This window comes from Pantherophis guttatus, chromosome 1 (genome assembly GCF_059756535.1).
Source record: "Pantherophis guttatus breed Tessera chromosome 1, ASM5975653v1, whole genome shotgun sequence".
NCBI lineage: Eukaryota > Metazoa > Chordata > Lepidosauria > Squamata > Colubridae > Pantherophis > Pantherophis guttatus.
In genome coordinates, this window is record NC_142063.1 from 300186147 (window position 1) to 300199110 (window position 12964).

General features: G+C 41.2%; 1 protein-coding gene across 3 annotated transcripts in view; it reads left to right on the forward strand.

Moving 5' to 3' along the window:
* Window positions 1-12964, forward strand: part of LPGAT1 (lysophosphatidylglycerol acyltransferase 1) — a 53286-nt gene that overhangs the window by 22152 nt on the left and 18170 nt on the right. For all 3 annotated transcript variants that reach the window (XM_034427768.3, XM_034427770.3, XM_034427769.3), the window contains 2 exons: window positions 4053-4148; window positions 9741-10014. In XM_034427768.3, coding sequence (XP_034283659.1) covers window positions 4053-4148; window positions 9741-10014 — 370 coding nt within the window. The remainder of the gene's footprint in view (window positions 1-4052; window positions 4149-9740; window positions 10015-12964) is intronic.

Consider the following 12964-nt stretch of genomic DNA (forward strand, 5'->3'; position numbering starts at 1 on the left):
CCAGGTGGCGCTTGGCCTCCATACCCTACAAGGGTTCCTGTCTCTTTGGCGAAGACTTAGACCCCATCCTTGTCGAGGACAAGGATAAACGGAAAATCATGCCATCCTCGTACAGAAGAGTTGATCGTAAGCCTTCGCCATACTCTACCAGACAGCCCTTTTGGGCCGCCGCCGGACCCTCTGGGTCCTTCCCTTCCAGACCTTACTCGCAAGGGTTCGACCGCTCCTTCGATAGAACCTCCTTCAGAGACCGCAGGCGGAAGCCCCCAGCAACCAAACGGCCCTTCCAAGGCACTGGCGCCCGTGCATTCAGAAGAGGAAAATGACTACACTCATTTTCCTATCGGCGGCCACCTCAGACATTTCCTCTCACAGTGGGAGATGTCAACGTTGGACGCCTGGGTACTCCAGACGATTTTCCTGGGTCTCACCCTGGAGTTCTGTGCTCGTCCTCCATACCGTTTTGTACAATGCCCTCTCTCTTCCAACCTCACCAAACGGCGCTTAATGGACGCAGAGATCCATCACCTGCTCCAAATCCGGGCCATAGAACCGGTCCCCCCTCAACATCGGGGGACCAGCTTCTACTCCATCTTTTTTCTGGTCCCCAAGGCATCAGGGGGTTACAGAGGCATACTGGATCTCAAGCGGCTGAACGAGTTTATCATCTACCACCAGTTCAAAATGGAGTCTCTCCGCTCAATCTTGGCTTCCATTCGCCGTTCGGACTGGATGACATCCATCGATTTGAAGGAGGCGTACCTCCACGTGCCTATTCGACCATCTCATCGACGTTTCCTCTGCTTTGCCTACGACAACCGGCACTTCCAGTACAGGGCGATGCCCTTCGGCCTCTCTTCTGCCCCCAGGACTTTCACAAAACTCCTGGCAGCAGTGGCGGCCCACCTCCGTCAACAGCTGGTGTGGCTGCACTGTTACCTGGACGATATCCTTGTACTCTCTGCCTCTCCGACCCAGGCTACGCGAGACCTAGCAGTAGTATGCTGCTGCCTTCGTCAACATGGCTTTTCAATCAACATTCCAAAGAGTCAGTTGCAGCCTACTACACGGATCCTTCACTTGGGAACCTTAATAGATTCGGTGATAGGCCAGGTCTTCTTGTCAACGGACCGCTGCTCCAGTCTCCGGTCCTTGCTCTCTCAAGTACTAGCCTCCCGGAGAGTGGCCTTGCTGATCCTGTCGCACCTGCTCGGGAAGATGATATCTTGCCTGTCCGTAGTTCCATGGGCGAGGTTTCACTCCCGGCAGCTACAATGGTTCCTCCTCCCGTTTCAGAGGTCCAAGTGCAGCAACTCTTCCAGGCAAGTCTCCCTTCCACCGGGAATCATACGGTCCCTCCATTGGTGAATGGAACCTGAACCTGCTGAAAGGCTGTTGTTTTCACGATCTACAACGCCTCGTAGTGACAACGGACGCCAGCCTGACGGGATGGGGCGGTCACTTTCTCTCTCACGTCGCCCAGGGTACATGGTCGCCGGAGGATCGCCGAAACGGGATCAACTGGCTGGAGCTCCGCGCGATCCGTCTCTCTCTCCTACAGTTCCAGCATGTCGTGACGGGGCATCACCTCCTAATACGCACGGACAATGTAACAGCAAAAGCACATGTGAACTGCCAAGGGGGGACCCGATCAGGACCGCTTATGGAAGAGACGACACTACTTCTGACCTGAGCAGAAAAACACGTCCTGTCCCTTGTGGCAGAACACATTGCCGGGACCACGAACAACAGAGCGGACTGGCTCAGCAGACAACATCTGGACCACGCCGAGTGGCGACTTCACCCGGATCTGTTCGCCGAAATTGTTCGTAGGTTCGGCATGCCTCTAGTCGATCTATTCGCCAGCCGCGACAACGCACACCTTCCCAGGTTCTTCACTCGGTACCCGTGTCCTCAAGCGGAAGGAGTCGACGCACTCGCCTCTCCCTGGCCGAGCGGACTCCTCTACTCCTTTCCTCCCCTGCCACTCCTTCCTCGCCTCCTTCGCAGGATAATAACAGAGGCGACGTCATCCTGGTAGCGCCCCATTGGCCACGGAGGGCCTGGTTTGCGGACTTGGTGGACCTGTTGGTGGCACGACCGTGGCGGATACCGGGGGACAGGATTGCTCTCAGCCAGGGGGTCATACTGCACCCAGAGCCCCAGTGGTTGCAGTTGACCGCCTGGCGCTTAAGAGGATCTTGTTGAGGAAAGTCAACGTGCCCAACACTGCGATCCCCACTATACAGGCGTCCCGACGGCCGTCTACTTGCCGTATATATAACGCTACTTGGACTTCCTTTTGCTCCTGGTGCGCCGGGTCTCACCTAGATCCTACGTCCGCCTCCGTTCCCGAAGTTCTGGGCTTCCTCCAGGAGGGCTTTGATAAGAATCTGGCTCCTAACACTCTTCGTCGCCAGGTTGCTGCGCTGAGTACTGTCCTCTCTACTAACTCCAATCTACCCCTCTCGCAGGATCCTACGATTCGTGCCTTTTTACTCGGGGCAGCCAATCTGCGTCCCCCAGTCGTCCATCGCTACCCATCCTGGGACCTCTCCTTAGTTCTTCAGGCCCTCATGCATCTTCCGTTCGAGCCTCTCGCCTCCATCAGCCTCCGATGGTTGACACTCAAGGTGGCATTCTTAGTAGCGATTACTTTGGCTCGCCGTATATCTGAACTTGCGGCCTTATCGGTGAGGAGTGACCTCTGCATTTTTCACACAAACCGAGTCGTACTGAGACTGGATCCCTCATTCCTGCCTAAGGTAAACTCCTCCTTTCATCGTGCGCAGGAATCGGTCCTTCCTGACTTCTGCCCGACACCACGACATCCTCTAGAGGCAAACTGGCACCTCTTAGATGTCCGGCGAGTGCTTCGCAGATACGTAAAAAGAACAGAGCACTTCCGTAGGTCGGAATTGCTTTTCGTTTCTTTCCTGCCTGCCACTATGGGCAGGAAAGTCTCTTTCACGACGATTGGGAGATGGATTAAGTCTTGCATCTCCAGGGGATATTCTGCTAGGAACACCCCTGTTCCACCGTGGATCCTTCCTCATTCCACAAGGAGCGCCGCCACCACGGCTGCCTGGGCCACCAATGCGTCCGTCTCCGACATCTGCAGGGCGGCTACCTGGTCATCCTTGAATCCCTTCATTCGGCACTACAAGGTGGACTCTTTCGCCTCGGCTGAGGCATCCTTCGGTCGCCGTGTGCTTCAGGCTGTGTGTACTTTTTCAGACGCTGTGCAGCAGCCAGCCTCCCTCCCAGTCTAAACTTGCTTGGGTATATCCCGAAGCTTTGGATTCTCCAAGCAGCCCGTTGGAGAACGGACGTTGCTTACCTGAACGTCCCTTCTTGACGCGCTGCTGGAGAATCCAACCCAACCCGATCTGGCTGCTGAGGATTTTTTTCCTCTATTCTACTGCCTCTTCCTTCGTGAACAAAACTGAGACTCTGTTGAGCAAGTGGGCGTGTCTGAAGTAAAGATTTAAAGAAACACACTCAGTGTAGGCTACTCGACTATTGAACAACCCGAAGCTTTGCATTCTCCAGCAGCGCGTCGAGAAGGGACGTTCAGGTAAGCAACGTCCATTTTTTGAATAATCAATATAGTTTTGCAAATCCTGTTTACCATTTACAAGTTTGCTTTGTATTCTCTTGCTTTTTCTTATCTGAAATAAAGATTGTGTGAGAGCTTTAAAAATGTTAATTAATGAAAGTGGATTTAAAATAATATAATTTATCCAAGATAGTGAAGAAATAGCTATCTGTTGATTTTATATAAAGTGAAAGTGAGGATTTTAGGAAGAAGGAGAGAATACTGAGAGAATGTTGCTTTAGTAAATACTTCATGAAAGCTAATAAGCTTTTAGTAAATGTTGATACATTTATACGAACATTATAAGGATGCAAATTGTATTCAGTTTTCCATTTAATAGCAAAAATATGTTTGTATTTTTATAAATTTGCTTCTGTGGAACAGAAAACCTATCTCTGATTTTTGCTTTGTTTATATGCAGAATGCACACTATTTCTTATCTCAATTTTCCCAGGTTGTTCGTCGGATGATGTGGCTGATGGATCATATATTTAAATACACAAATTTTGGAATTGTATCTCTGATTCATGGAGACTTCTTTATAAGACAGGCAAGAACTACAAATATTTTAATAGTAAAATTTGCTTTCTTAAATATTTATATGTATCTTGTTATAATTGTCAATGTATATGAAGAGCCTTGATGGCTCAGTGGTTAGAATGCAATATTGCACGCTAACTCTGCTTACATCCCAGAGTTCAATCCTGACATGTTCAAGGTTGATTCAGCCTTCCATCCTTCCAAGGTTGGGAAAATGAGGACTCTGATTGCTGGGGACCATATGCTGACTCTGTAAACCACACAGAAAGTGCTGTAAAGTACTATGGGGCCGTATATAAATCTAAGTGTTACTGTGTTGCTATTGCTATATATTAAATTGAAATCCATTTCTAATAGTGTCAACAATTAATGAAAAAATTAACAGAATGTGGAGAAATACACAGTAACTACTAAGAATACTGGTTTGGTGTACTGTAGACATTGTCATTTATTTTGTTCACCCACTTAAAAATACAAGACCTCTGTTTAAAGCAAACTATACTTTTGGGAGGATTGGAGTACATGGTTTGCCACAAGTTTCTAATCTAATGTGAGATAGGAACAAGTGAATCCAAACTTTTTAAATAAAATATTAATCCAAATTTTGGCTTTGTCTGAATGACTTCTCTATATGCCAGGTATCCCATACTTATTTATTTAAAACATTTATATAACCTCTCACCTTTCAGACAACTCTGGGCAACTCATTTTGAAAACTGTAAAACATACTTATCTTAAGAGTTTAGTGTTTTTACACATATAGATGATTCTTTAGAACTGCAGCGCAAGAGAATATTTTGCATCCTTAAATATCAGGGCAGCAGAAATTGTAATGTATCTTTGATATACAAAACATTTATATTCTTCATAGAATTACAGATTTGGAAAGTGTTGTTTAAGATGTAAAATTCATCTCCCATAAATCTACCTTATAAATCATATAAATCTCTTAATTTATAATTTGATCTGCATAGTAGACATGTAGGCAAAGAATTCCAATTGAGTGACTTTTGTAGTTTTATAGTCTTTACTTAATTATTCATTTAGAAAATTCTAAGATACGGTATGTTTATTATTGGACAGCCAACAATCAATCCTATGTATTTGAGAGAATACTACTGATGCGGATGCAATATTCTGCTTTTTGGTAACTTGTTTCCTGCTGTTCAACAATGTTTGCAGATAAAGAAAGTGAAAGACAGAAAAAAGTGATAAAGACAAACAGCCATAAACTTCAAAAGGATTAAAGTGAACATGTAGGCTATAAATTAAAGACAAAAAAATGGTCCCTGGAGAAAGAAGAGTGAGTTGAAAAATAACATTTCTTAATGGATTATTTTAGAAAGTAGCTGGAGAATGGAAGTAGCCTAGATCCAGACCACAAGGTTCAAAATAGAGTGGTCATAGCTCTACAAACTCTGATATCTATTTCCTGTTCTTCTTTAGGTATAGTTCAGTTCTATAACAGATTGTCGCTTCTTTCCTTCCATTTCTGGTCACTCCAGGTTTCTATGGAAAAAATGTGAAAAGAAATGAACACAATTTGGAGCCTTTGAATATTAATTTCCACTTGGCTAGAAATTGTTGAGCTTGGTAGACTTAGCAATTAGTTATAAAGCTAGCAGCAAAGGAAATAATGGCGGGAACATATTTTGATTGGATTTATCCCCAAATAAGTAAGATGATGTCAATGGGGGAGTATAGAGGACATAGGGAATGACCTTGAAGGAGGAAGTACCATAGCAATGGTCAGATAAGATAGGATTGAGTAAATATGACAGGCAGGCCCCTCCCTAGCTTACATAAAGATAAAAATAGAGGAGGACCTGCTCATTTGTTACAACAAAAATCTTGATCTATGTGGCATTGTTTTTTTAATCTGGTCTACCTTGTTGGGCTACAGGGAGAAATGGAAGAATGATTAATTCACAAATAATTAAATTTAATTTGATTGCCTGTTCTCTGGGAAGTTTACTTTTAACTGGATTAGTGTATAACAAGTTTATGAAATGATAAGGCTGATTACATTGATTTTATTTACCCAGTTGAACAGATTCTGTGCTCACTTTTTTATTTTTATTTTAAAATGAACATTAAAAGTATTATTATTTTAACATAAAGCTCATCTCATGATGCTTTTTCGGGTTTTGGATGCTTTTTCTAGGGTAAGGAAGGGGGAGAATTATTTCTAAAAGTTGAAGCTTCATGCTTAAGTCCAGTGTACATGTATGGAAGATCATTTGTAGAAATAGGATACTTTTCTTAAGAAGTGATTTGATCTTTTTCCCATCTGTTAACTTGAACCTTAATGCTAGGAAATGTAGAAATATACATAGGAAAGAGATTATTTTAAATTTGCATAATTTATATAAATAATTTTTATTTCATTTATGTCCTATCACATTCCCACAAAACTCTGATTGCTTTATTAGAATACAACAATTAATGCACAGTTGGTGTACAGCAGTGTTTCCCAAACTTGGCTATTTTAAGATGCATGGACTTCAACTCCCAGAATTCCCCAGCCAGTATGCCTGGTTGAGGAATAGTATGCCTGGATGAGGAATTCTGGGAGTTGAAGTCCATACATCTTCAAAGGGTCAAGTTTGGGAAACACTGGTGTACAGTCATCTTTACTAGTATGTACACCTAGTGACCATTTATGGAGATTGGGAATCTGAATCATATTATAACTAGGACCTGTGACAACTTATCAAGGCATTCTCCATGTAGCTCTCCTCAGGTGCCACTCTTGGCTTCTGAGGAGGTTCCCTTTTCAGTTTCCTTGAGCAAAAGTTCATTCTCAATCCTTCTGGTTAGTGGAGGGAATGGAAGAACTTAAAAATAAAAAACACATGCATATAGAATAAAGCAAAATTCCTGGTGTCATATCTCAAAACACCTTCTGGAAGAGTTCTGTTTTCAGATGTGTCTGTAAGGCAATTCAAATAAGTGCTTGCCTAATCTCTAGTGGCCGAAATAGTACCGCTGAGGTTTTTCCTCTTCCCCAAACTACTTTTCTCAGAGACATCAACTTGATCTGTCCAATTCTAGTGGGTGACTACAGTCCTGAAGGTAACTTGGTGCCAGGCCATAAAGGATTATCTAGGTCAGGCCTAGCACTTAAACTTGAATGAAAGCTATCTTTCTTTCAGTTCTGGGAATAGTATTATTATTTACCATTCCTTGTTAGTGAAGTGTAGTCATCAATATGTATTGTGTGGTTTGTAACTACAAAATATATGAATTACTTAAATAATGGACAACTCCATGATTTACTTTTGTATCTAATTTCTAATAATACTCTTAATGTAAACACTTTGTATGAAGTCATACAATATATTGATAAAGGAAAATATTCGTAGTTCAGGGTTGAGGTGGTTGTTTTCTTGCAGATATTTCTGAGCTCTGTTGTTTTCTTGCAGATATTTCATTGCCCAAACTAGATAACATCATCAGTGCTTAGTAGGGAGTTGACTTTGTTCTCAGTTCATATTCCAGTGGCTTGCTCTGTCAGTATTAGTGGGAGTGGTTTTGGTGGTTCTTTGTTGGCCTGTTTACTCTTAGCTTGTTTTGCAGTTATTTGATTGGGGTATTGTGTACTTCTTGATTGAGTCGCAAGATGGACTAGAGGTCTTTCCACTCAGAAGGTTGAGAATTCAATCATAGGCAGTGACAAATGCAGGGCTGTGGAGTCGGGAGATGAATGTTCCGACTCCAACTTCGACTCCTCAGTTTTTTGTACTTCCGACTCCAGGTACCCAAAATTTCCTCCGACTCCACAGCACTGGCTGTGGAGTCGGGAGATGAATGTTCTGACTCCGACTCCTCAGTTTTTTGTACTTCCGACTCTGACTCCAGGTACCCAAAATTTCCTCTGACTCCGACTCCTCGACTCCGACTCCGACTCCACAGCACTGGACAAATGTTTCCCTATTAGGGCGCAAAGAGAAAATATCTGCTGCAAACTTTGCGTAGGTGTCGTCACTCCACACCAAAACAAGAAATTACAGGGTCATAAAAAGAAAAAAAAAGTTTACTTCTTGATTATAAGTCTGATATTAATCTTTGTCTATGTTCATCTATGGAGTGTTGATTGCTGGTGGGGAGGTGTTTTGATCTTTTTGTTCACTTGGCTTGTTAAATTAGGCACTTTTTGATGAAATTGCATGGATATTCATTTTGTTGGAATATGATGTATAGATGTTCTGTTTCCTTTTTTTGCTGTTCTGGGTGGCTGCAATATGTTTATGCTTGAGCATAAATTCAACCCAATATAGCACATCCAACACAAGCCATAAAATGGATAACATTGTCATATATCAAAATCATCTCAGAAACCACTAACAGATAATTACTACCACATGGGATCAGTGCAGCAAACAAACCAACTAAAGCTCTTCAAAACATCCTAAGTAAACCAAAAGATTGAGCAGCCCCAGAAGGAAAAACAAGAGTCATACAATCTATAGTGTAAAGACTGCAAAGCTACTATGTAGGACAAACAGGCAGAGGACTAGCAGAATAGCAATAGCACTTAGATTTATATACCACTTTACAGTACTTTACAGCCCCCCTCTAAGTGGTTTACAGAGTCAGCATATTGCCCCCAACAATTTGGGTCTTCATTTTACCCACCTTGGAAGGATGGAAGGCTGAATCAACCTCAAGCCTGGTGAGATTCGAACTGCCAAATTGCAGGCAGCCGGCAGTTAGCAGAATTAGCCTGCAGTACTGCACTCTAAGTACTCATTCATCATCATCCAGAATGCATCCATCATCATCTAGACATGATGAAAGAAACCTCTTTAATTTCACAACATATGGTCATAGTTTCAACTGGAAAATTGTGACCATCCTACACCAAGCCAGGCCCAAAAACGCTAGAGAATTCTTGTAAACCTGGCACTCTGACAAATTGGTAATTAATAGAGAGAGATATAAACAAATCTATACTGTGCCAGGGAGACAATCAACAAACCAAAAAGGGAACAAAAAGACCAAAATATCTCTGGACCAGCAATCAACACCCATATGTGCATAGATTAACATCAAACCAACAAGAAGTAAACAAGACTCCAATCAAGGAATGTCAAGCTAACAGTAAACAGCCCAACCAAAGAACCTCTAACCATCCCCACTAACACTGACAGAACAAGCCACTAGAATATGAATTGAGAGCAAACGCCACTCCTACTAGCACTGATGATGTTACCTAGTTTGGGTAATGAAACATCTGTAAGAAAACAACCAAGATCAGAAAGCATGAAGGATCTCTCATACAGTGTAATAAGCCATGGCTTCTTTTATATTTTATTTAAAAATTCATACATACTTGATTTATACTTCATACTGAGCTCTAATCAAACAAAGTATATTATACCTTATTGCAGTGTATGAATCTAGCTTTGAAAAAGGAAATTGAAGTCCTGTAAAATATGTTAATTATATATTAATTTCATGTTTACTTTATTTCCTAAATTCACAATTTATTGGAAACAAATTGGTTTGAAGTTTTTCAGTAAAAATAACTGGTTTGAGTAGGAAAGTAGAGATTATTCTGATATTTGATTAAGTATTATTTTTGTCATTTCAATTTTAGGGAAAAGCTTATCGTGACCAGCAGCTTGTACTCCTCCATGAACATCTAGAAAAATATTACAGGAGCCGTAGTCGCAAGTGGATTGTATTGTTTCCAGAAGGTGGTTTTCTTAGAAAAAGAAGAGAAACCAGTCAGGCATTTGCCAAGAAAAACAATTTGCCATTTCTTACACATGTCACACTGCCAAGACTGGGAGCCACACAAGTTATACTGAAAAATCTGGTAGCTCAGCAAGAAAATGGAACTTTGGCGAGTGAAAAGGTTCTTGTATCAGGTATGGAACATTTTGAATATTTATGAAACAGCTGGTATCTGAGCAGAATCTTAAAAGTAATCTCAGGTTTTATTCTGTACTGCATTGCATGTATAATTTGTTACACAACAATTTGTATAAATTAGCATTGTATCCTGTAAATTTAACATTTACCAAAGCTGTGCAACACTATTAACCTATCAAATAATTCCTTTTTAAAATTCATTCTAATTTTCTTTGCTGCTATGACCTCTAAAGTCTTGAGTAGTTCCTAAGGTACTTCAGAAAAACTTTCTGACAGGTGAATATCAACCTCAAATCAGAAAATCAACTCCAGAGGAAGGCTAAAACTCTCTTTACTGAAATTGGCAATATTAACAGAATCTTGCAAGGCTGTTTGTACTGTACCTCCTCCTTTTATACTTCAGCAAATTAGGAGGCATCTCCCTGAGGCACTTCCAAGTGATATTGCCTTACTCTGGACTTGAAAAGTTTTTTGGCTTCTTTTGCCTAGGTAATGATTCTTGCATATTTCCATCAAGATCATCTTTACACCAGATGACTTTACATGGAGATTTAGAATCTGAATAATACCTTCAACAGAACTTATAAAGGCAGTTCTCCATGTAACTGTCTTCAGGAACCACCCTTGGCATCTGCAGCATAACAGTTAGAGGTTCCCTGTGCTGTTTCCTTGGGTGAAAGATTATTCTCAGTCCTTCCGGGGAGTGGAGGGAATGAAGGAAGGAAACAGATGGAAGTATTTGTTTTCTGGAGGTTATTAGATCCAATTTTAAGGCAGGTGGTCTTTGCTGACAATTTCCCTTCCGATCTCAGGCCGTTGGAATTCCAGGGGGTCTTATAGAGCGAGTCTTTTGCCATCAGGGAAGGTGGCTGCCCAAATAGCAATTACTGGAAAGGATGAACTAACAAAATATGTCTGCAGAGATCACACCCAAAAGTGTTCCATGCATCGCTTCTTTGGTTTTTCCTTCTGTTACCAAATACCAGAAGATCGGAATACTTCCACTTAGGCCACCATAAAAATAATCTTCCATTTAGGTCAAATTTAGTCAGTTTAGGAGCTCATATTCATCTAAAACTAACGACATCTACACTTTGTGGTTCAATGGCAAACTTGCAAAACACAAACACTATTCAGACCATCTTAGGCTCACATGCAGAGTCAAAGCTGCCTAGAATAGGTTTATAACATTGCTTGCTGCATCTTCTGTGATTAAAGTACTGTAGGAAGAAAGGGATCCAGACAATGATAGCCTCAATCCCTCGTACTGGTTTTCATTCAAGCAAGCCTCAAGTGGAGCTTATGACAACCAGGGCCCAACACATCAAACTGTCAAGTCTCAGTTCTGGGATCAGTTTTTGACATCCACACATTTCTGTGGACCCCTTTATGATTCTCAGTGTAAACTGTTACAAAAATAATACTTGTCAGTATCTTTCTTAGGAACGAAATTTGCCACAAAATACAAGTAGTCCTCGAGTTATGAGTGTACTTGATCCTGGCAATTACGGCCATAAATTATGATGGTCGTAAAGTGGATCACCATGGAACTAGACCTGATTTTTTTTTTTTTATTTGATTTATATGCCGCCCTTCTCTGGAGACTTAGGGTGGCTTACAATGCGTTAAGCAATAGCCTTCATACTTTTGTATATTTTATACAAAGTCATCTTATTGTCCCCACAATCTGGGTCCTCATTTTACCTACCTTAGAAAGGATGGAAGGCTGAGTCAACCTTGAGCCTTGGAGAGATTTGAACTTGCAGTAATTGCAGGCAGCTGATGTTAATAACAGTGCTTTTGTCTGCTGCGCTACCAGGGCTTCTTACAATCTTTTTTGTGGCAGTCGTTATGCAAATGTCACAGTTATTAAGCAAAGTTGTGGTGGTTAAAGTTTACTATGGGCTGGTTTGTGCCAGACATTGGAAGTATACACTGTTTTTCAGCAAACCATAAATTGCAGTGATACGACCATCGGGTGCTGTAAATGTGGCCACTTGATGAGTGCCCAAAATGTGATCACATGACGCGGGTGAGAGGGTGACTTTGGAATTATGAAACTGGGTCAAAAGTAGCTTTTGGGGCCTATGTGACTGGTTGTAAGTCGAGGACTACCTGTACCTATATTCATTAATAAACAATATATACAGTATTTCGGCTGCTACAGAGATTCTAACATAGAACTAATAATAAATACACTGCTCAAAAAAATAAAGGGAACACAAGCAGAAGACATCCGAGATCTGAATGAACGAAACAGCCTTATTAAATACTTTGTTCGTTACATACAGTAGTTTTGTGTTCCCTTTAGTTGTTTGAGCAGTGTATAAACTACTGTATGTAATGAACAAAGTATTTAAAAAGGCTGTTTCGTTCATTCAGATCTCGGATGTCTTCTGCTTGTGTTCCCTTTATTTTTTTGAGCAGTATACATTGCTTAGTTTTTAAAAATTAAACCGGATCCATGTGTTTTGAATTTGTTGAAAAACAAATTCCATTGGCATTGCTTTTAACTGCTACTGGTCCTATGGAAACAACAATCGTACAACTAAGTGAAACCATACCTTTAGTTAGAGCAAATACTTTCTGAGTTTTCATATCTGTTCAACGAGCAGGCTACTTTTAGTGGAAAAGTTATAAAAGAATAATTATGTGACGATCAAACCAATTTACCTTTTCATTTAGTCTAACAGCTTTCTAGCCTTGGCTATTTATTTTGCCATTTTTGGAAATAAATGGCTTCTGTGGATCTCATATACTACATACTACTAGTTTTCTCATTTGTTGCTTTTCTACTCATATTACTTCTGGAGATTTCTAATTTTATTTTATTTATTTGATTTTTACAGCCATCCATTTCAGCACATGATTTCAGTTGGTGTACATCTCATAAAAACAATTATAACTGTAACAAATAAATATATATTATGTTAAATGCAATATTAA